General features: G+C 39.2%; 1 protein-coding gene and 1 long non-coding RNA gene across 25 annotated transcripts in view; one reads left to right on the top strand and one right to left on the bottom strand.

Moving 5' to 3' along the window:
- Positions 1-24,256, top strand: part of RBFOX2 (RNA binding fox-1 homolog 2) — a 271,018-nt gene that overhangs the window by 216,568 nt on the left and 30,194 nt on the right. For 18 of the 24 annotated variants that reach the window (XR_006776547.2, XR_006776548.2, XR_015727090.1 and 15 more), the window contains 2 exons: positions 14,646-14,792; positions 17,600-17,653. Coding sequence is in view for 21 of the 24 variants with exons in the window: in XM_087868764.1 (XP_087724890.1) it covers positions 14,646-14,792; positions 17,600-17,653 (201 nt within the window). In the remaining 3 variants the exon portion in view is untranslated. The remainder of the gene's footprint in view (positions 1-14,645; positions 14,793-17,599; positions 17,654-24,256) is intronic. The other 6 variants (XM_087868762.1, XM_087868763.1, XM_045780166.2 and 3 more) reach the window with 1 other exon arrangement.
- LOC148108627 (uncharacterized) lies at positions 1,741-24,236 on the bottom strand. The gene is made up of 3 exons (XR_015727091.1): positions 24,040-24,236; positions 14,613-15,683; positions 1,741-13,338 (listed from the first exon to the last, which is right to left on the bottom strand). It is a non-coding gene; the product is annotated as an uncharacterized LOC148108627 (long non-coding RNA).

Genomic DNA, 24,256 nt, shown 5'->3' on the forward strand with positions numbered 1-24,256 from the left:
ATTTGACAACATTATAGATTATTCTGTTAAACTTTTACTATCTACTAACATGTTTCTTAAAATGGATCCGGTAATTCCTGTGGCCAGTTAAGTTCAGAAGGTAGATAGGAAGCTTTGTGATTTACAAAGAAATGATACCTGAAATTTCTGTAACACTTTGTTTAAAAATTGCTTCCACAAACACTGTTTTATTGTGATCCATAAACTAGTCCGTTGTGTGTGTGAGGGTTTTACAGTCGGGGAATTCAGAGTCGGTTCTCCATTCTGCTGCTCGGATCCCCAGCCCCAGCTCAGCGGCAGGGGATGCTGTATGTATACACGCTGGTCCTGCTAGCAAGCCCCTGCGCATCTCTGCCCAGTCAGCCCACATGTCAGCTCTGCTGGGGAGCCTTGCTCGATTATCCCAGGCAGAGCCAGCTTATCCTTCATTCAGGCTCAGGTAGACTCCTGAGAGGACCACTTGTTGTGGAACTTACAAGATGTTTTTTGTTCCCTTCTGTCTCCCTAATTAAACTACGCTTTTAAAGAAAAAGTTCTTCTAGTTCATCTTTGCGTTCTCTGACTTATCACAGTGCCTGGCACTTAATAGTTACTCAGTAATTATTTCTCGGGTGGTTGGGAGTAGTGAAAGGAGGTAAGGTGTGCCATGGGAGGTCTGAAGAGGGAGAAGCTAAGTCTTCTAGATGCAGGTGACATTGATCTGGTCCTCATACTAAGTGATTAGAATGGGAACATGCGCAGGATTAGAACATGATGGGAAGAATTAGGCAAGTGATTTCTCAAAGCAGAGTTAAAGCGATGGGCAAGATCAAAATGTCTTTGAATAAAAACATGTGTTTCCAATAGGCTGAAGCTTGGGGTGTTTGGTGGATACGGAGGGAAATACGGTGGGAGAAAAGTCGCTTGAATACACATTGGGAAGAGTATTTGAATGCCCGTCTGAGAAATGACTTTATCGGAGGTTTCTGAGCAAGGAAAGGGAAGTGAGCAGAGCTGTGCTTCCAGAAGACCAATGTGTTGCGTATACCAGGTGAGGGGAGAAGCAAGGGGACTGGTTAGGAAAGAGTCTTCAGAGGTTCTGGACCAGGGGGCCGCAGCGGTTATTTAGAGGAGGGATGAATGGAAGAGAAGTTGCCACAGTAGAATACACAGGATCCGACAGCTGACTGAATGAGTAGAAGCAGGGAGCGCAGTCAAAGATTGTGTCCTCCTCAGTGCAAGAACTGTACCTTGAATGAATCGTTTCACCTCCCAAACTCCACATTCCTCATCTATTACATGAAGCCAGCAGTGCCTGCCTGACAAGATTGTGTTGAAAAGAAATTAGAAATGTGGGAAATTACTGGTTTAAATAGTTCTTTAATTGCCTTTTTTTACGAAGATTTTATTTATTTAGAGTGCAGAGAGCGCACACGGCAGGGGGAGGGGCAGAAGGAGAGGGAGAGAGAGACTCTCAAGCAGGCTCCTCAGTGAGCATGGAGCCCAGCTCAGCTTGATCTCATGTCCCTGAGATCATGACTGAGTTGAAACGAAGAGTTGGACACTTAACCAACTGAGCCACCCAGGAGCCCCTTTAATTGCTTTTTTTAAACCATCTTTTAAAATCACTTGTCCTTTGACGTCCTTGATTTGTACATTTTATTATTGTGAGCCACAGCTATACTGTAGTAGAGATTTTATGTTGAATAGTCTCATCTTGTGTGAGAGAACCAAAAAAAGAACTTCTACAAAAATGAGAAATAAGCAATGAAATCTGGAATTTTATTTCTAAAATGTATTTGAGAAATTGATTTTCATGTTGGGCTAGAAGCTTCTTGTACCCTTAAGACAAGAGCTGGTTTTGACAGTTTGTCCCATACTGTGCGTTAGCAGAGAGGTAACAGTCAAGGGTCCTGATTATGCCCGCACCTTCCTGCAGAGCAGAGAGGACCTCAGTTGTTACATGTTTGGGTACTCTTCCAAGTGCCGGCAGCCATACGTGACTGAAGTCTTTGAGGTGACGAGCTTTGGTGAGTGACCTTCAGATGAGGTTTGTGTCTGTATGCATGTTCTGCCCACCTAGTAGATTATACTTTCCTTGAGGGCAGGAGCTACTACTTGCCCTCTTATTACTGCCATTGGCATATAATGGATGTTTAATACGTGTTTTTTGAGTGGAAAAAAAAAGAAGCTTATAAAGGTTCAGCATCCGTGATTGGTTAGTAGGAAATGTTCATAACATCTTTGGAAGTATTTGAACGGAGTTGATGGCTCTAAGGCAGAGATGTGAAGGCATAGCTGAGGGGCCCGCCTTTACTGTGCTGGTCAGCGGTAGACGTCACGGGCCTCTCAGTGGTGGCCTTCAGGTGCACTTCTGGATGACAGATAACTAGAACTCCGTGCTGCTCACCGTCCTCAGTTTCTTTGCTTTGTTCACGCCCTTTCTCTGGAGTTGAAGCCAGCTTTTCCCTCACTTCTCTGTCAGAGTACCAGTCTAACCATCCTCCGTGGCATTACCCACTGACTGTCTTCCCTGCAAGTGCCTTGTGCATTGGTGTCCCGCTAACACATAGCCAAGAAGTGATAGCCCTTAACATGGGTCCATGTGCCCAAGTGAGGATTTCTGGAACGTAATGAGAAGAATGAGGTCCAAATCTTTCTCTCACGTTGTGTGTCGTGGGCCACGTTACCCTCAGCCTACAGCGTGGGCATTGTCATTAGCATGTCTATTTCCAAGCTAGAGTTAGAAGGCCTGGGACCACAGAGGAATTTATTCATCTGACTACCCACTGTTCCAAGATCGTCCCTCATTTTCCCTCCAGAGTCATAAAAGGGAGAAGATGTCGAGCCTACACAAACCATTCACAGTTGTTATCAGTTTACCAGAGCTGCCACGCCTGCGATCATCTTGGCAGTTTCAAAGCTGGATCCCTGAGCAAACGGTAGGCTGGTCTGAAAGTGCAAGAGCTGCTACAGAAAACCACATTCAGACCAGGCATGGATATTTTTGTTTTCGATTTATTTATTTATTAGAGCGTGCGCACGGTAGCCGGAGGGAGGGTCAGAGGGAGAAGGAGAGAAGCAGATTCCCTGCCGAGCACGGAGCCTGATGCGGGGCTTGATCCCACCTAACCCTGACCCCGAGATCATGACCTGAGCCAAAATCAAGAGTTGGATGCTCCACTGACTGAGCCAGCCACCCAGGCACCCCAGACATGGATATTGTTGAACAGAGAAAATTGCCCTGTGGTTCATGACAGCCAAGACACCTTTCAGCATATTGTTAATATTGTTAGCCTCATGATTATTGCTGCTTCTCCCTTGCGTGTCTTCATTCATTTATTTACTTTTACTTTTATTTACTTTTACTTACCCACCCCACCGCCTCCCTTCCCTGCCAAAAGCAACTAGAACTAAACAGTGCTGGGAATGGTAATGCTGTGCTCTGCTGCCCCTTCCTGCTCTCCTGTGTTAGGGCCAGGATAAAGAAGCACTGATGACTAATTTGGGGGCATGGTTTTTCTTAACCTGTCCAGAGAGTTGTACATTTTTCAGAAATATTTTGTACTATTTTTTGAAGTCAGTGAACTGAATTAGAATCACTGAGTTTTAAAACTGAAATGGATTTTAGGAATCATTTTATGCCTTCCTTTTACAACAGAGGTCAACAGTTCTAAGTGACTTGAGCACGGAAGGTTACAGCTAGCTATTAACAGAGCCGGAACTCAGGAAATCTGCTTCCAGCCAAGTGCTTTTTTTCTGCTTCCCCATGTAAATTATAAAAAATAAAAGGCATCCCCAGGGATGGTCTTCTTAGCTTCCATTGATTCTTCGACTTTAAACCTAAGAACTCCACCTAGAACATACGAAGAGATTTCTTTCATTCTAAAATGTACATTAAAATATTAAAGAAGCATTCAGTCAAGGATAAAGTTTTTAATTGAGGTGATCTTTGTCTGTGTTTCACTATTTTACATTATGTATAATTTTTCTATGATTCTCACTCCTGGTTTAAAAAAATAAGTGACTTGCTATGGTTTTTGTTTCACAGTATGATACCAGTTTATGATGATAGTACATACACAAATGATGCCTTTTGTAATTCCTTTTTATAGCATTTTGACCTACTGAGAAAATGGAGCTAGACATTTTCTGAAGAAAATTGAATTACTAGTTAATTGGAAAAAAAAAAATGTTTGCTTACATTTAAATGCCCAGAGAGGACTAGATTCTCAGAATTTGGATTGTCATAGCAGTATTCAAGTACATAAAGGAAATGCATAAGCATTTCTTTTTAAAATAACTAAATCTAAAAGTAATTTTTCTTGACTGGTGAATTGCTCTACAGAGATGTAAATTCAATTTTCCATGCCCCAAAAATTGTGTCTGGTGGTGGCATTAGATAAAATAATTTTATGTTCAGTATATCACAGGAGTTCTATTAGTATGTTCTTTTAGCAATGTGAAATACCCCGATTTTCGGTACATAAGCATATGGGCCAAGATTTCACTTTTCAGAAAATTAATTGATCATATTAGGGCATTTTTACTCTTTAATAAGGAATTCATATGATCTCATTCCACCAGGTTTTAACCCATCATATACTCCATTATACTCCATTATAAACATTTATAAAAATGCTTCAAATGCTAACAGACCTAGTTGGTGGATCAACATAAGTTGTAGTCCCCCCCTTTTTCTTAAGGCAATGTACAATGACCTAATGAAAAGTATCCCAACCCACTTTTTAGAATATTATCAGGAAAAACTGAAATTTGTTTTTTAAAGTTGTTTTAGGAAAAACTTTATTATATAGTATTGCGATTGTGGTTAGGGAGCTTGAGCCCTGGAAATCAGATTGAGTTGGGTTTAGCTCCCAGCTCCTTCCATTTGCTAAATGTGTAACCATCTGAAAATTATAATTCTAATGCTCATTTTCCTCATCTGTAAAATTGGTGATAATAGTTCCTACCCGATAGGGTTTTTTGGATTAAGTGAGAAAATGAATAGCAAGTACTTAGGATAATGCCTGGCACATAGTAAATGACAGTAAACATTAGCTACAATACTGTTATTATATAATTATTTCAAAGAAGGTGTTGTAGGCAACCTTGAGTTATGAAACGATACAGATGAATGCGCCATCCAGCTCTCTCTTCTGAGAGAATCTTTCTTCCCTCACCTGCATAGGAGCTAGTGCCCTAAGAGCCATACCTTTATCAGTGAATTTTATAGCCGGCTATACAAAAATAAATGAATGGATTACATGTATAATACGTGTTTGGGGAGAAAGGTGAATTCTCTCCAGAATTCACAGGAAACCTGTTGACTTTGTTTAGTCCAGTATTTCCCAGATTTATTTGACCATGAAATCCATTTTCTACAGAATACCAGTTAACATCCTGTAGAACTGACATTCTGCCTGTTGGAGGTATTGCTCCATGATTTTTGAAGCGCACACCACACACACACACAGACACACACACATCCTTTAGATGCACTTAAAACTATTTTGGGAATGAGCTTTCCATTAGATTTTCTTGGGTATAAAATACATCACAGTCTTATTTTATATAAACATTCAAATTTGAAATAATGTAATACAGAAAAATTAATGAAATTTCACTTTTGTGTAAATTTTTAACTGTTAACAAAACTCAACTGAGTAAATTACACAGGTCTTATTGGCTGCATTCAGTGATTCATGAATTGGGTTGCATCCAATCTAAGCAGATAGAAGGGAGCTCAGAAGAGCTGTACAAGGCAAGAGATTTTATAGGCAGAAGGGAGCAGGAACAAGGAAGTTACACTGGGCATTTGTCGATTGGCTAAAGCAAGGTTACTTTCCTTACATGGAACAGAGGCAAGTCTCAGAGCCGGGTCAGGTTAACTTGAGCTGAGCAAGCAAGTACTGATTGGTTGACCTAGGTCTTGCTTTTCTGGGAGAGCCCAGCAAAGAAATGGAGTTCATTTTTGGTTTGCTGAACTGGGGCTTATTGGCATGAGTGACTCCCTCTTGGACAGGGTCTGGACCTTTAACAGAACCAATGTGAATATTCCCCAGTGAAACCTTTGTTAATAATTGCTTAATTTCATGGGGCACCTGGGTGGCTCAGTCGTTAAACGTCTGCCTTTGGCTCAGGTCATGATCCTAGCGTTCTGGGATCCTTCTGGGATCAACCCCACATCAGGCTCCCTGCTCAGCGGGAGGCCTGCTTCTCCCTCTCCCCCTCCCCCTGCTTGTGTTCACTGTCTCACTGCCTCTTTCTCTGTCAAATAAATAAATAAATAAAATCTTTAAAAAATAAAAAATATTGCTTAATTTCAAAGCTGTCTGAATTATATAGTGATTGACAAGACAACTCTACTTTTAGCAGTTAAGAGAAATACACTATCTTTTGATAAGTTTAGTCTTGAATTTTGCAGTTTTCAGAACCATGTCCCTTATACCATATGTGACGGACTTTGTAACATTTTGAAAATACCCGATTCATCCTATGAGGAGGATCCACTTCAACCTTAACTGAAGACCAATCCCCATCCAACAGAGACTGAACCCAGCTAGAAATCACACTTGCATTCTTAAAACGATGAGATCTTCAGGGAAAGTGCTGCAGGAGATGACACTTTATGTGGCTTACCCCATGTAAGTCAGGTTTATAAATTAAACTGTTTCCAATTTGGGAATACATAATAGTGATATCAGATTAAATGGGGTTCTTTCTTCACCATGCAAATCATTTGAAATGAATAGACGTTTCAGCCCATTTCTGACTTCTATAAGTGGCCTTAACCCTCATACCGAATACAAATACAAGTATTTGTCTACAGTTGTGCCTGTATAGTCATTGAACCAACTAGACATTCTTTGTGTTTTAATATTCTTTAGGGTTTAGAATCTGACATCCCAAAATACCTTTTCCCTTCTTTTTAACTTTTTATTTTGAAATACACTTAGACTTACAGGAAAGTGGCAAAAATAGTGCAAAAAATTTCTGCATAATCCTTCACCTAACTTCCCCCTAATGTCATTACCTTACATAGATACAGTACAATTTTCAAAACCAGAAGTGTTGGTACAATACTAGTAAGGCAAAATATAGACCTTATTCAAATTTTACCAGTTTTTCCACTAATGTCCTTTTTTCCGTTCTAAATGCAACTCAGGATCCCACATTGCAGTTAGTTGTCATGTCTCCTTATTCCAAAATATTTTAATCATATTCAGCTTATATCTGGAGTAGTTCCAGTCTCTGAAGAACAGAGAGAGGAAAAAACTTTGTATTTATAGACTTGCTCTTAGCTGAGAACCATGTCTCATTTTCGAGGTCTCTGCTTATTCTCCCGCAGCCTTTTATGTGTGCATTGGCGAAGGGCTGTAATGCAGACTCTCCTTCTTGAGATACAAAGGTTATTTTGAAAGCAAGTAGTATTTGCCAAAATATTTTCTACGTGTCAAAACAGACATAGCTGTGTTGCATATGTACATACAGTATTACAAGGTTTTATCAAACACGAATTAGTTCCGGGTTACTTTTGAATACCGCCGTCTAATTTTGCTTCCTCCAAGAATGCAGTAAATGGTTTTTGTGTTTGTGTGGTTTTAGGGCTAAAAACCAATAAGAACAGGAGAATTAATAATTTTGGAAGCTAGGGGCGCCTGGGTGGCACAGTCGTTAAGCGACTGCCTTCGGCTCAGGGCGTGGTCCCGGCGTTCTGGGATCGAGCCCCACATCAGGCTCCTCCGCTGGGAGCCTGCTTCTCCCTCTCCCACTCCCCCTGCTGTGTTCCCTCTCTCACTGGCTGTCTCTCTGTCAAATAAATAAATAATCTTTAAAAAAATAATAATAATAATTTTGGAAGCTAGAAAGCAGATGTCCCAGTTAGTGACGAGCTTAGCAGACCCACACGAACTTATTTCTAAGCCAGTTTGTGGGAGAAATCCGAGAAATAATTCCGTTTATACCACAAAAATTTTAGAAGTTGCAGAAACTGACAGCTCCAGATAGAAGATTGGAAAACTCTTCTGTGAGAGCCTGACTGACTCAAGAGGAGAGACTTGAAGATGGACATGTCAGGGGTTCCCCCAACAAATTGCTTACCTAACTGAACTGGAATGAGTCAAAGTCCTCATGCCCCTCCACCCCACCCATGTAGAACTACCAGGTTTTTTCAGCTACCTTCCCCCACTCAATTCTTAATTCTAAGCAGACAACCAAGGTTAGCTAGATTCCTGAGGGAGACCTACAACATGCAAGATAGAGAACAAAAAGAAGCAAACAGAAAAGAAATTGGGAATAAAAGGAAAGCTTTTACTTCCAGAAAACTATCAAAGCAATAATCTGTATACAGCTTTAGAGAGATAAGGAGAAGGTAACTGCATCTACTAAACAAGAATGAAGTTTAAAAGGGGTGGAGACTATGGGATTCAGAGAAGAAAAATCGAACCCTTGAAATTAAAAACATGGCAACCAGGGGCGCCTGGGTGGCTCAGTCGATTAAGTATCTGCCTTCAGCTCAAGTCATGATCATGGGGTCCTGGGATTGAGCCCCGTATGGGGTTCCCTGCTCAATGGGGACCCTGCTTCTCTCTCTCTCTCTCTCTCTCTCTGTCAAATAAATAAAATCTTAAAAAAAAAAAAAAAGCAACAAAATGTAAAAACTTTGTGGGAGGGCTGGAAGATGAGATTGAAGAAGTAGAGATCTATAGTCTCTTACCCACAATTCTAAAATCCAAAAATGTTCTGAAAATCAGATGATTTTTCATAAGTTAGCAAAACTCACAACTTGTGTATATCATTGTCACATTTATATGAATGCACATGAAGAAATATCACTGTCCCAAGTCTGATTGAGTTACATTATGGGTTATACACCCATTATTACCTTTCTAAAATCCTAAAAGTTCTGAATTCTGATATACATTGGCCCTAAAGTTTTCAGATAAGGAATTAAACACCTGTTATCCAAAAACACAGAGCCAAAAGCCAGAGAGAAAATAAAATAAAAAGATACGAAGGGGCACCTGGGTGGCTCAGTCGATTAAACGTCTGCCTTCGGCTCAGGTCGAGATCCCAGGGTTCTGGGATCAAGCCCCACATCAGGCTCCCTGCTCAGCAGGGAGTCTGCTTCCTCCCCCACTGCTCATGCTTTCTCTTGCTATCTCTCTCTCCCTCTCAAGTAAATAAATAAAATCTTTAAAAAAAATAATAAAGAGATAAGAAAATTAGAGGACCAGTCCAAAACATCCAGTGTCCAATAGTACAAGCTCCAGAGAGAGAGACCAAATGTGTGGAGTTGGGAATCATCAGCAAGATAATTCAAGAAAACTTCCCAGGACTGAAGGACATTAATTTTCAACTTAGAAGAGACTACAGAATTACCAGCAAAATAGATTAAAATAAAACAAACCCACATTAAGGCATATTGCTATGAAATTTTAGAACACTAGACACACTGGACAGTCTCCAAACCAGAGAAAATGAGGGAAAAGAATGCCCTCGGGTTTCTGAACAGCAGCATAGGAAACTAGACAATACTTGAGGTTGCCTTCAAAATTCTAAAGGAATTTTTTTTAACCTAGAATTCTGAATCCAAACTGTCATTAAAATGGGTGAATTTAGTAGATGTTTTCAGACATGACTCAGATTCTCAAGAAATTTGCTGTGCTGAATTAAATTTCTTCTTCCCCTTTAGCCTCACAGAAGTTGAAAATAAATGAACTCATCTCAGAAAACAAAAGGAAAAAATATTGAAGAAAATCCATAATCCATAAATCAAAATATATTATTTCTGAATTTATCAAGAGATTTCTTACTATCTCAGATTACATGTTAAGTGTTACTACGATAGAGACTTGGAAGGTAGTACTTCATCTCATATTGCCTAGAACTCTCTTTCAGACCATAACAGCACATTTGTTCACAGTCCATAGTAAAAATATTTCCACTGTTTCATAGGGAAGTCAGAAAATTAATCCACTTCACAGTTACAGGAATTTTAAAACTTTGAGTTCATCAAACCAAACAAAGCATTTTTAGTCCTCATTTCTAGACTGAGATTTGCTTTTCAATGTAAAAAGCCATGGGCTCCCCTGCAGTTGGGACAGCTAGCTAGACCTCGCTGGGGCAGCCAGATTGTTTAAAGAGTAGATCTATAGACACTAGTCCCAGGATTGCCATGGCCAGCCCTCGCCATAAACTCTCAGTGCACAGACTCCAGCGTCTTCTCTTTCATCCCCTGCCCAGTGAATAAATTAGGTCAGAAAATGACCACAGAAGGGAAGAACAGAACCTTGGGAGGTTGTTTACACGGTCCGTAAAGTCGCTCAGTAGCTAACAATAGAAAATAAAGCAAACCAATAGCATACACTGACATTTTTCTCAGAACAAACAGTTCTGTCCGCTTTTCACAAAGATACAGCCTAAAAACTTTTACTTACTTTTTCTGTCTGATCTGTTTCAACAATTAGTAGTTGATACCAAGGTACACTTAAGATTGGGGATGTCAAATGGGGAGGTATCTCTTACATTCAATGTGTATTTCCTTTTTTTTTTAAAGATTTTATTTATTTGAGGGGGAGGAACAGAGATAACGAGAGAGAGCACAAGCGGAGAAGAGAGGGAGAAGCTCAGCAGGGAGCCCGATGGACGGCTCCATCCCAGGACCCTGGGATCATGACCTGAGCCGAAGGCAGACGCCCAACTGACTGAGCCACCCAGGCACCCACAATGTATATTTCATATTCCTATGTCCACTGTGTACAGAAATCTGCTCCTCAGCCCCTTTGAGTATCAGTTTAGTAGTTGTCTGGCTATTTTCCTGTGAGCGCCAGTGTGCCTTTGCCGGTTTTCTTCCTCTTGCTTTTCTTCCTGTTGTGGCCTGACCTGCTTCTCTTCCCTCAAGGCATGGGATCCTTGTCATTCTTGTATAGCTTTCCCTGACTTACCCCCATGCCTGCCTCCAGCCCAGGGGAGGTCTTGCTCCTCCTCGTGAGGGTCCTGAGAAAGAGTGGGCTCCACACGTGTTCTCCCTTCTAATGAGGAGGAGGAAGCATGGGTGCCATGCTGGACAGGAGGCCTAGAACGTGAAAGTGAGCCACCTGGTTTTCAGCTCCTGCTCTGCCACTTAATATGTGACCTTGGGCACCTACTTAACCTCTCTGTGCCTTACTTTCTGCCTGTGTCAGTTGGGGTAATAATAGTGCCTGCCTCGTAGATTATTGTGAGGATTAGAAAAGCTAATACATGTACATTACAACATGACATAGTGGTTAAGAGCATGTGCTCTGGGGCCAAACTGCCTGTGTTCGAACCCCTGATCTAGTACTTAGGCAATCTTTCTGGTTTTCAGATTCCTCATCTGAAAAGTGGGGTAAAAAATAGTGCCTTCTATATTCTCATGTTTAAAAAAAAGAAAAGTGCCTACTATTAGGGTTTGTTGCAAGAATTACATTAATTAAAATACGTAAAATGTGTAGGCCGGTGTCTGGCAAATAGTAAACACTATATAAGTATTAACTGTTATTAAAAGGCTTACGGAAGGGTCTATGATATAGTATCCACTCAAGAAATAGTTGCTATTTAGGGGCACCTGGGTGGCTCAGTCGTTGAGCGTCTGCCTTCGGCTCAGGGCGTGATCCTGGCGTTCTGGGATTGGGCCCCACATCAGGCTCCTCCGCTATGAGCCTGCTTCTTCCTCTCCCGCTCCCCCTGCCTGTGTTCCCTCTCTCGCTGGCTGTCTCTATCTCTGTCAAATAAATAAAATCTTTAAAAAAAAAAAAAAAAAAAGAAATAGTTGCTATTTAACAGGGAGTTCCCACTTTTCAACAAAATTCTCTAAGTGGAAAGCAGAAAGGATCTGAGGTTTAAAGAGAAGAAAGCAAATTAAAGCCACAATATGGTGCCACTGCCTCCCAGCAGGATAGTTACAATGAAAATGACAATACTGAGAGCAAATAGACCTCTCACAGCTGTCCACAGCTGAGTATAAGTTAGTACAGTCACTTGGGAAAACTGGCGGTGTCTCTTAAGGCTGAACTTAACGTGCATCTTTGACCCAGCAGATCGACTCCTACGTGCATGTGCACCCAACTGAAATGGCTGTTTGCACCAAAAGACAAGAATGTAGCAAGAATATTCATAGAACATTATCCTTAATAGCCAAAAACTGGAAGCAGCTCCAATAAGTCCATTTTATAAGTGTTTATAAAATGAAAGAAGGGATGAATTATAACTGTGTGTATGTGTATTACATAGAATGTGTAAAAGAAGACAAACACAAAAGAGTACATACTGTATAATTCCTTCTTTTGTCTTGTCTTTTTTCTTTTCTTTTCCTTTTTTTTTTTAGTTCAAAAACAGCCAAACTAATCTATGGAGTTAGAAGTTTGGGGTAGTGGGGACCCTTTCACAAGGGGACAGTGACTAGAGTGCTCCTGGGGTTCTGTTGTGCCATCTAATTTGATAGTTACGTGGGTGTATTTTCTTTGTGAAAAGTCATTCATGCTTCTGATTTCTGCATTTGTATCTATGTATGTTAAACTGCAGTTTTAAAATATATATTAAGTCAGAAGACTTGAGAATTCTGGAAATGATAATTTACTCTTTCAACTTGCGAAGTGTCCCTAGAATTAAAGACTTAAGAGTGTGGGTGTTTTGGGGGCACCTGGCTGACTCTGTCGGAAGAGCGTACAACTCTTGATCTCGGGGTTGTAAATTTGAGCCCAACGTTGGGTGTAGAGATTACTTTAAATAAATAAAAAAAACTTAAGAGAAAATGTAGGTTTTCGCTACAAGGCAGAAAATGATCCAATCTGGCTTCCATCCTTCTTAAATTGTGTCTTCAAGGCCGTAAAAACTTGAAGTAACGAGTACATTGGGCAGCATACCTTGAAATAATCATTGGTTTTCATTGATCCTGCCACCCCGTTCTAATATTACAGATTGCACGAACTACATGTATAAGTTATGTAGAAACTGGTTTGGAGCTAGAGTCAATCTTTTTAACTTTTATCAGAGTGATGCACTGACATCCTGAGGATCAGATCTGGTGGTTTTAAAATTTGGTTGAAGAAATAGTTTTATGGGCTCCAGCTGGGCGATGTAAGAGGCAAGTTTGAAGGTGCTTGAGTGAGCATTAGTTGTAATTGATGCTTACGCTTATTGCTTTGGTGTCCATCTTGCCATTGGAGTAACTTAGTGAGTTTCATCTTTGAATGGAATTTGGTTTAGTCCGCATTGTGCCCAGATTGATGATTGAAAACCTTACACTTTCACAGAACATTGCTTCATAGCTCTTCCCTTTTCTGCTATTTTTGTATCCTCTGAATCATGGCACATTTAAGCCATCTGCAAGGCCTGAACAGAATGAGAGAAAAGCTGTCATCGCTTAGATTGACACTTGAAAAGCTAGCATTCATTCGAGTTTATTCCTGATTATCTTTTATATTTTAAAGTCTCGAACTTCATTTCAAGATGGTTGGTAACGTCTCTGAGCCAAAAGCATCTGTCATTCACAGTTTCTTTTACTTGAACATTGGGTCAAAGGGAGGGGATCTGTTCTGCGTCACGCAGAAGACTCTGTTAGGGACTCAGATGTAACTCACTGGAGATACAAGAACAGTGAGTTCTGCTCTTGGTTTAATCAGCTCAGCGAGCCCTCCAGTTCGGCATGCACTTCATAGGGAATAGTGAAAACATTAAGGTCCCTAAATTGCCAGATGAATACTTCAAAATAAATGTGTTTTCAATACCTAGAATGTATCACACCTGTTAGATGTTTGTCAAAAGTATTTCTCAATATAGCAACGTTTTTGAGGATCTGTCAGGGAAAAAAATCCCTGCAGTGTTGCAAAAGAGATTGAGGATTAAAGGTGTACCCAGCGTTTACATGTTGTCCGGTAGGCTATGTAGGGCCCATAAAGCCTCTCCCAGGGGATTTTGTAAATGGGGCCTTGCTCTGGGCTGCGGGAGCCTGGGGTCCCTGTGCTGCCATCAGCTGGGTTTGTCAGTTGGAATCACATGGATCAGGAGGAGAGTGCCGATTGGCTTCAGAGTAGAGGCTTCTTCAGGTTGAAGCCAAGTGCCCATTGTCATTAGGGGTCTCCTCTTCAGGAATAATGTTAGGATATTTTGGTGACCCAGTAGTCCTAAATTCTGGAACTAATAGAGGGAATGAAACATGAAAATATTCCTTTATTTCCTAAAATGATAGACGAAAAATGGAGTGATTGCCTCAACTATGTACAACAGACTCCTCATTTATTTTCAAAATAGAAAGATCTCAGAAATGGAAACTCCACTAAGCATCTAAGAATAATGGTACAATTTTTACGTCTTCAGTTTTTATATATTTCATACCTAATGGATCTCCACATGGTCTTGGGCAAGTCACTTAGTATTTCTGTTTTCTCCCATTTCACTAATATACTGTAAATATTCAAAAGACCTAAACTTTCTTTGTAAATGATAGCAATTTGAACACAGGTAACATTTTTGGTTTCGTTTTTTTCCCTTTGAAGGGACAACTCTAATTTTTGCTTAAAGACACTTTTGAGAGCCTTTTGAGAATGAGTGGGGTTGGGCGGGGCTTTAATTATTTTACATAATTCTTGTGAAGTAATCATACTTACTTTTCACTCAATGTTGTCTGTTTCTTTGCTTAGCAGACGGAAGGGGGAGCACAGACAGATGGCCAGCAGTCACAGACACAAAGTAGTGAGAACTCAGAGAGCAAATCCACCCCTAAACGGCTGCATGTCTCTAATATTCCCTTCCGCTTCCGGGACCCCGACCTCCGGCAGATGTTTGGGGTAAGTCTCTGGAGTCTGGAGTCCTTTCGTGGGTTTTACAGTGAAAATATAATTTAATCCACCTGGTGTATTTTAATAAGTCATTAGGACTTTAGGATAAGACTGCACAAAAATTGAGAGAGATCCTAAGCGTTTTCATCAATCTTCAGGAACTTCTGTCACCCAGCACCGTCACTCCTGTCGTTCTAGACATTGGGCCTTGCAGGGTCTCACAAACACAAGGTGACTATGCAACCTGGTTTGCCCAGGACCAAGGGGTCTCTTGGGGCGGGAGCCTTTCATTACTAAAATCAGGACAAAGACAGTAATCGTTACTTTTCAGAGTGTTACAAGTTCAGTGACCTAACGTCTGTGAAGCAGATAGTACCTGTGTTTTATTTTTACTTCCCTGCTCATAACTCAGCAGCGTCAAGACCAATCTCTAAAATCAGGTATAGGTGGTTAGTTTGCTACCTCTGATGTGCTTTTCCAGCCTCCACTTCCTCCTGAAATCACCTGTCGTGAAAACATAGCATATATAACAGCAGAGATTTAAGTTACTGGAAAGCAAATGACTGCTGGGAGTCTTACGTTTTTAATGGGCTTATGTGTTGTTGCCAGATTTCATTTGAGCAAACTCTTAACCTGAACTAGGAACAAGAGATCATGGTTCAAAAAAAGCTTCGCTGCCGTTGCTGTGTGGTACTTTGTCAGGAAAGCAGGCTCTCCGCTTGAAGTCCTGTCGTGGCCACTTCGTGGTGACAAGACCCTGGAGCAAAGTTTTGTCACTGACAGCTGAGTACCTGGAGTATCTTCTGTACCGAAGCCAAGGCCAGCATTGAGGTTTAACAGTGTTCTTAAAAGTACTTGAAGTGCCTTTACACAGAAAACGGTAGCCAACTGTTCATCTCTCTAGAAGAGAAAACAACAGAAAATACAAAGGGCAGCTTAAAGAATTGACATTATATTTAAGAAGAAATTTCGCAAGAGTAGGAGTTATTAGGTTCTCTACTGAATTATCAGAGATAATATGGAATCCTAATCTCTGGCGATCAGTGAAAATGGAGCATATATTCTCATCTGCCAGAAGTATGTTTTCTCTCAGGTCAGAAAAATTGTGTCCATTGAAGGTCTGCCTATGCCAGTTATCAGTGATTTCTTGAATGTATTGTGAGCCTTCCTATAACGCTGCTAAGTGCAAAAAAAAAAAAAAAAGAAAGAGAGAGAGAGAAAGAAAAAAGAAAAGAGAAAAGAAAAGAAAGAAAATGTTCCTTGCGAGGGCCACCTGGTAGGGTTGCTCTGTGTTCTCCTGCATGGTTAGTACCTTTCCCTTGGAAGGACATCAGCAGTGGTAAAGAGCAGGGATTCCATGCTTCATTTTATTAGCTGTGTAAACTTGATGGATGGCTTCCTTCAGCCTCATTTTCCTTAACCATTAAAGGAAGGCAATTCTTACCCTAGCAGGATGGTATAAGGATGCATTAGAAAATGTAAAAGGAAAACTCTAAAACACCATTCCCATCTTAGTTATTTGGATAGGCATAGAAATAAAATTAAGTCCCCTCCTACCTAAAATAAGACATTTTCCCCTCTCCTTTAATTTCCTAATGTTCTGTTAAATGATGGAACCGGAATCAAGCCCAGAAGTCTTACTCTAGAAAACATGGGCTCTTAGTACATGTTTTCTGAAAAAGATTGTAATGATTCAGCCCAGTGAAAAAGCATGATTTGTTTTGCTCTTTTCATTTTTTAGTGTTTTCACATTTCCCAAATTCTGGCTTAAAATCCAAGTGAAATAGATAATTGAGTCTATGAGGCCAGTACTCAGAGGACAGTGGGGCCAAAAAGATCCCTGGAGATTTCCTGCACATCCCTTCAGTTCAGTTCATGCAAGCACTGAGTCAGCAGGTTGTCTTGTCACCTTCTGCACACCCCTCCTCCAGATAACCTCTGTGTTTTATGTATCCTCCTCCGGCCAGCTGCTGAGCTGCTACCAATACAGTTGTTTAGGCTTGGTGTTTTTAGCTTATTCACCAAATGTTAAAATATTTAACTCATTACAAAACAAAGTTATTACTTAAAATGTTCTTGATGATGTTTATTGCCGAAATATTAAGTGGCAAGTAAATGAAATCATGTATAATGTCCATGAATGTTTAAGTACAATGGAAAATAGCATGTAGTCTGTAGAAATGAGAACACAGGTATATATTTATTGACTTGGAAAGCTGTTCATAGCATATTAAGGTCAAAAAAAAAAGTAATATGTGGCAATATGTCCTTAACAATGTCTGCCTGAGGAAAAGCGGAGAAGGCTGTGTGCCAGAACGGTGAGATGGTAGGTGTACAGAGGGTCTTCATTTTCTGTTTCCTCTTTTCCTTTTTATTTATCTATATTTCGTGACTTTTACAGTGAATGTGGTTTACTTTTATAAATTTAAAAAAAAAGGAAAAGAAAAAGCCTTCAGCAATGTATCTTTCTACTTAGGATTTGCTTCTTAAAAACTGAGACATTTAAAACATCAAACACATAGTTAGGAAAAGCCCCAGTTCTTGTCCGTGAAGAAGAAGAGGGTAACACTGTGAATATCTTCTGAGAATAGCTTCTGTCATGTAGAGGTGGATAATGTATGAGCGGGAGAACTGAAAAAGGAGAAATTATTGGCTCCTGGTTGCGGGAAAATCAGAAACTGGTATTGGGACCCCCCAACAAGTAGAAACATGGAAGTTGAATAAGTAGTTAAAAAAACTATTCCTTTTTCAGGAGAAAATGAAGTATGTGGTTAAAAACTGACCATGAATAAATGTTTTTATTTTTGTCTCTGCAGCAGTTTGGCAAAATCCTAGATGTAGAAATAATCTTTAATGAACGTGGCTCTAAGGTAAGCCCCATCTCAGTATTCAGTGTGCCGGGTTTCTTTTTAGTTTTGTTTTAAATAGTAAGCAATCAGAAAACTTAAAGCTGTTTTTCAAGCCTGCAAAAAGTATCCCAACCTACCTGGCTTGGGTCAGATTATCTCTAAAAATAAGCTACCACATGGCCAATCTTTATCCTAATAGTTGCGTTGGGGGAGCCAAGGGGCGGGGGTAGAAGCAAGAGAAGTGGGAGGAGGGAGAGTGGGAGGGAGACCCGGAACAGGAGACACCCGCCCTCGATCGGAGTGAAATTGCCCTCACCTGCTTATTTTAAAGGAAAAGAGAGAAGACTCGGTGAAATTCTGTGAGAATTCTGTTGTGAATTCAACCAGAACAATTCAGCTTCTAAAAATCAGACTTTGAATTACATACTTAGAACAAATTTAATATTTCAGTTCTTCAGTTGCTTGCTCTCTCTTTTGAATAAATTTGACACGGCATAAATACAGGGAGTAGTGACTCAGGAATTCACTGTAAGCTGATCTCCTACTTTGAGTTCTACCCAGAGAGGTCTAAGCTTCGGGATGTAGAATCCCTTCAGTTACAAATAGTGAGTTGGGTTTGTTTTTTTTTTAAATCAGGATGAATGTAGTAACAGTGCACAAGTCGATATATGTACTCTCTTCTAAGTGTATTCTGTATGAGAACTGAACATACTAATTAAAACTTATTTCCCCCTAATAATTTACTATTTTAAATTCACAGTCTATATGATTTAGAATTGCCATGCACTAAAATAAGCAGCAGTGATTTTAAGAGTGAGGGAATGATGAAGTCTTACAGTAGTGTGTGTGAAAAAATATTTAATGAACTGAATTTCGAAAAGTTTCATTTGACAGTTTTCTTCCTCCTCGACAGATGAAATACCCACCACAGACACAATCAGCTGTGGTCAAGCTTGTAAATATTAACCTTGCTGTGTTCACTTCTACTTGGATTTTTAGGTTAGAAGAGTTTTTGAGTTAATTTTTCATTTGGTCATCTCTCCTGAACTTTGAAAATCACCCTTGGCTATGATTAAATCTCTAAGAATATAATTTGAGAAGAGCTAAACAAATCAAATAAATGAGTTAATACTTACCTCTTCGATTTCCTACTCCAAATTCACCAGACCCTGGGAATTAATAGCATATTTCTACAGTTATCTATACCTCCTGCCCCATCTAAACTAACACAAATGTATGTACTGTTCTGACGCTCCTGATTATTATTCCCTTCCTTTATAGAATGCATCAGCACTGATAGTGTTTAATTCTGATTACAGTAATTCTTTGTTAATTTTTAAGGAGGTAATTATACTCTAAGCTTCCAGTTTTCAGTTAAAACAAAAAAGATTAATATGCCTATACAGAACTTTCTCCAGCACTTAACCTGGTAAGTATTTTTAAAGTGAAATCTGTTCAACCTTTAACCAGTAAAACTATTCATGCTTGTAGTTTCTTCACAGTGGATTTCTGGCCCTTTGCTTTTATTTTTGTGACCTTTTAGATCCAAGGTGGAAAAATGACAGTGGTTTAGAGATGAGAAGTGCATGAACATATCAAAAATACGTGATGATTTTAAGCTACATGGTTTATCCAAAGTCATAGTTTAAACGTTTTTAGTGTTAAGTGTATGCACTTAAACTGTTGTTAACTGGACCCCAACAACCCGAAGCCCAGTATGGTTTCATCAGGCACTGGGGCCTTGCTCCTTCCAAGAAAATAATCAGATTGAATTATTGTGAAGCAAAGGAAATTGATCTTTCTTAAGGCTTCTTTCATTGACTTCAAAGATTTGCCTACTACCAAAAATTGTTTAATTTACCCGATTTGATGGCTTCTCCCTGTAATTTTCATGTTTCAGTGACACACACCTTTCTTTTTTCTTGGGGAATCTAAAAGCCTACGCTGCTCCTCTCAGTATAATGCCGTGTCCTCACTGCCCCTTTTTCTTTGGGGCTGCTAAAGAGGAGACAGACTATGTATTCACTGGCAGTTGTTCTTAAAACAAAGCACAGAATTCAGAATGGCCTGGATCTGCCTTCGAGGACTGATACAACATCTGCCTTCATCCTTTGTCTTTCTCAACTGTCACCTGAAGTTCTGTCCTGGAATGGGTTTTCCCGGAACTGTTCCGGAGACTCGCTAACAGAGGTTTATTTTGGAGTCAAAACCCGGCCACCTCTTCTGGGATCCACCTCACATAAATTAAAGAGTACTTTTCTTTTTGTAAATTGTTTATTTTCTCATTCCTTTTATGTTTGTGGTTGACTATAAAATTACAACATGTCTTGAAAGGAACCAGAGATAAGGAGACCTAAGTGGTCCTATTGTTCACTCGAGAGTTGCTCAGTCTTTTAACTGAGTGCTTTTCTGTACAGAAATTAGCTTTATTGAATTTTTTTTCAATAATGGAAAAACGAGTCACAAAATAATTCCGAGATAAGTGATACTTACATGTAAAACAGTTACCAGTGAAACAGTTAAATAACCACATGGCCCCAAAACAAAAAGCAGCTCTTTACCATGTCTTCTTTTTTATAATGAGACTGTCAGCCTATGGTTTTAGAACATACCCACTTAAAAACATAGGTGAACACTGTCATGCTGCCTTGCCCGTCCCCCTCCCCGGCTTGCCGGCATTCTACTTTTTCAGCTTGCCTGAAAAAATCGTTGAGTATCTTCCTTTTTTCATCTTTGACCTTCATGTTCTAGATTTGGTTTTCCTAGATTATGGAATGAATGTGTATCATTTACATTCATACACATGCAAAAAATATATACTTAGATTATTTCATGTGATTTTTTAAAAATCTTTTTTTTACTCTGTACTGCTTTGTAAAAGCATAAAGTCAGTCATATCTAATTTTCTGTGATTAACTAAAATAAAGGTAGACTATCCTTTTGAAAATGTTCAATTACGATATAGGATGAAAAATGCTACCCCTGCCAAAAAGTGGAAGTAATATACTCAAATAGAATCCATAAAATGATTATCCTGATATGTGTAACTTTATTGATGCCCCAGATGTCACCAGTCATAACAAAGGACTACTATAAACAATAGAAAGTCTGATAGTATATTGGTAGAGTGGCCATATGTCCTGGTTTATCCAGAATAGTCCCAGTCTGAGGCTATTGTCTTAGCATAATTATTCATGTCCCCTTCCCCCCTCAGAGTGCTCCAGTTTGAACAATAAATTGTATTGCCTCTATCCTTATAGATTCTTTGAGTAACAACTTTTTAAAAGCACCCTTTTCAAAACCATTATAAAAGAAAAACATGATTTTTAATGTCCAGACCCCCCAAAAAAGCATACATAATTCATTAAAAGAGCATATACACTAATAATCTCCTGTATTTCCTTCCAGTCTTTTTTCTCACATAGAATCTTAAACAGAACTCTAAATAACGGTAACCTAGTTCAACTTGACTTTACATTCTATGCTAGGTGCTTTTAGTGACTGAAAACTCATTGCTTTTCAAAACTTTTTTTAAGTTACTTAAATTCCAGTTGGTTAACATGCGGTGGGATATTAGTTTCAGGTGTACAGTATAGTGATTCCACACTTCATACATCACCTGGTGCTCATCACAAGTGCACTCCTGAATCCCCATCACCTGTTTCACCCATCCCCCACCCACCTCCCCTCTGGTAACCATCAGTTTGTTCTCTGTAGTTAAGTCTTTGTTTCTTGATTTGCCTCTCTCCTCTCTCTCTCTTTTCCCTTTTGCTCATTTGTTTTGTTCCTTAAATTCCACATGAGTGAAATCATATGGTATTTGTCTTTCTCTGACTGACTCATTCAGACTTTCCAGCATTCTGTTCACGATCACCCAGCCCCATAACAATTTGTTTTTGATAATTATCACATGTAATTATCTTATTAAGTAAAGAAATATACACAATCTAACATTTATATTTTCCATAAAGTTTTGTCAACCTACTTCTGGTGTGGTTGTTGCTCAAAGGGCATACATCGTAAATACTGAGTATGTAGGAGCTCTTCACGTCTTCAGACAGGGCCAACTGTTAAGGTCCCTACAGGACCGCAGACCAGATCGCAGCAACCATCATTGAGATTTCTAGCAAGTTTTTAGCTCATGTGTTCTCATTACTTCTCGCAGGTGGATATCTGGAATGACGGGGATCTGAATTTAGGTTAGGCTTCAGTTTAGGCTGGAGTTAGGGAAGATAAAGCCTCTAACCCCATCCTCAGACACAAGTAATGTGCTGTAATTTCTTGCCTGTTTCCCTGGATTTTGATTTCATACAAAGGGAAATTGTTTATTTCTTTCAAAATGTGGTCAAAAGACTGTCTTTGAAATTGCACTAACTAGGCCTTTGCTTTTCAGTAAAATTTGATAGGTAATGCTGAGTTGAAATGTTTTTCATTATAATTAAAATTGAATTAACAGTGCATGTATTTCCAAAGGGCTTAGTTTATTTTCTTTTGTTACCATCTTATGGTTTTTAGTTTTATTTTTCTTTTATTTATTTTTAAATTTCTGTGTTCTGGCCATACCCAGGAGAACCTCTGCTTTTGATTTCTCCCTTAAAAGTTACATGGTAAATTTTCTTTCTCATTCTTCTGAGATGGAAAAACTCTCAAAGATTATACAAATTTAAGAATATTTTTACAAAGCTCATCCTATTGCTTGTTATTTATTGCAGTCTGAGGCCAGACTAAAAAGGTGGCAGTTATTCGGCTCCTATAGGCCCTTGATGATAAATGGATGTCAAGACAGGTGATAAAATGTCACACTTGGTAGAAGTTTTGACCACAACCATAATCCTGATAGACACAACATTCCTCAGTTTTCACAAGACAGCTAAGATAGGGGTAAATCACTAATGGAACACTGGTATGTTTAAATTATTAACACAGAAGGAGTTTGGGAACTGAGATCTGTGGGTTATAGTATAAAGTATAGAGACCTGCATTGTCCAGTACAATGGCCATATTGAGCACTTGAAATGTGGCAAGTCTAAATTCAGATGTGCTTTCAGGGTAAAATACACGTGATTTCAAAGACTTAGCAGAAAAAAGGGCTATCTCATTAATGTTTTTATATTGATGCCATGTTGAAATGATAGTATGTTGCATGTATTTTATTTTAAATAAAATACATTATTGACATTACTTTCATATATTTTTACTTTTTTAATGTGGCTAGTAGAATATTTAAAATTATATATGTGGCTTGTGATATATTTCTGTTGGATAGCACTGATAGTATAGACAAACATATCCACATCGTTTTTTTTTTAATTAAAAAATAAAAGTTTACTTTTTGTTTATCTGTTTTTTATCTTCTTAAATACCTGAAATGTTTACTCTTCTTGAGAATTTGAGATTAAATCTTAGTTTGACTTTGTAGCTCTTCCAGCTGGTTATTTTGTTTTCTTGACTGATACATTATGTAATCATTTTGAAGCTCTTCTAAGGAAACAGTGTTAGGTTTAGACATAATTTTATTAAATTTTTCTTTTCAAAGCAAGAGATCCAAATGACCAAACAATATGAATTAGACTTCCAGGAATGAAGGGACATTAAAACATAATTTCATGTAAGCATGTTTTCCTTTTAGTAACTTTTTAAGCCTGGATAATCTGGGAATATCCTCAGCTCAGTTCCTGGCACATTTTCAGAAATGCCAAATTTTATTGAAGGAATGGTACATTAAATTTTTTTTTCAAGTTTTATTTGAGTTAATATTCTTGCAACCAAATTGTAGTTAATAAGTTTCAACACGAGAGGAAAGTATTAAAGAACAGTACTCTAAAAATGCTGGCTAGACTTCTCACCTTTCTAATCACAGACTTCTGAGAGATAAATGTTAATTTCCTATTGCTTCTGAACAAATTATCTTAAAGTTGGAGGCTTAAAAACACAGATTTATTATCTTACAGTTCTGGGGATCAGAAGTCCAAAATGGGTCTCACCAAGCTAAAGCCAGTGTTGCAGGGCTGCGTTCTTTCTGATGACCCTAAGGGATAATCCACTCCTTGTCTTTTCCAGCTTCTAGATGCGGCCCACAATCCCTGACCTATAGTCCCCTTCCATCTTCAAAGCCAAAATGGCCAGTTCCGTCTTTCTCAGGCTGCTGCACTCTGATTCTGACTCTCCTGTTTCCCTCTTTAACTTGTAAGCATCCTTGTGATAACATTGGGCTCACCTGGATAATCCAGGATAATCTCCCTATCTCAAGATCATTAATTTAATCACATCTGCAAAATCCCTTTTGCCAGGTAAGGTAGTAACATTCACAGGTTCCAAGGATTAGAATGTAGACAACTTTGGGGGGCTGTTATTCTGCCTGCTACAAAGTCTGTTTATCTTCAAAGGAAAGAAGGCAATCTGCTTACCTCTGTTTCCTATCAGGAAGTGCAAAAGTATCAGCAAGACCTTCTTCCTCTTTTACCCTAGCTGGAGATGGCTTCATTTTGTATCTTTGGCGTCTTGATTAGTATTTCCTTTGGAATGTAAGCACTTCTGCCGGCTGTAAAATGTCAGTGCTTATGACACCACCCTGAATTCTTTTGGCTGCAGTTACTGCGTCACAGGTGCTCTGTCAGCACATTA

This window comes from Ursus americanus, chromosome 17 (genome assembly GCF_024610735.1).
Source record: "Ursus americanus isolate L20-20 chromosome 17, mUrsAme1.1.p, whole genome shotgun sequence".
Classification (NCBI taxonomy): Eukaryota; Metazoa; Chordata; class Mammalia; order Carnivora; family Ursidae; genus Ursus; species Ursus americanus.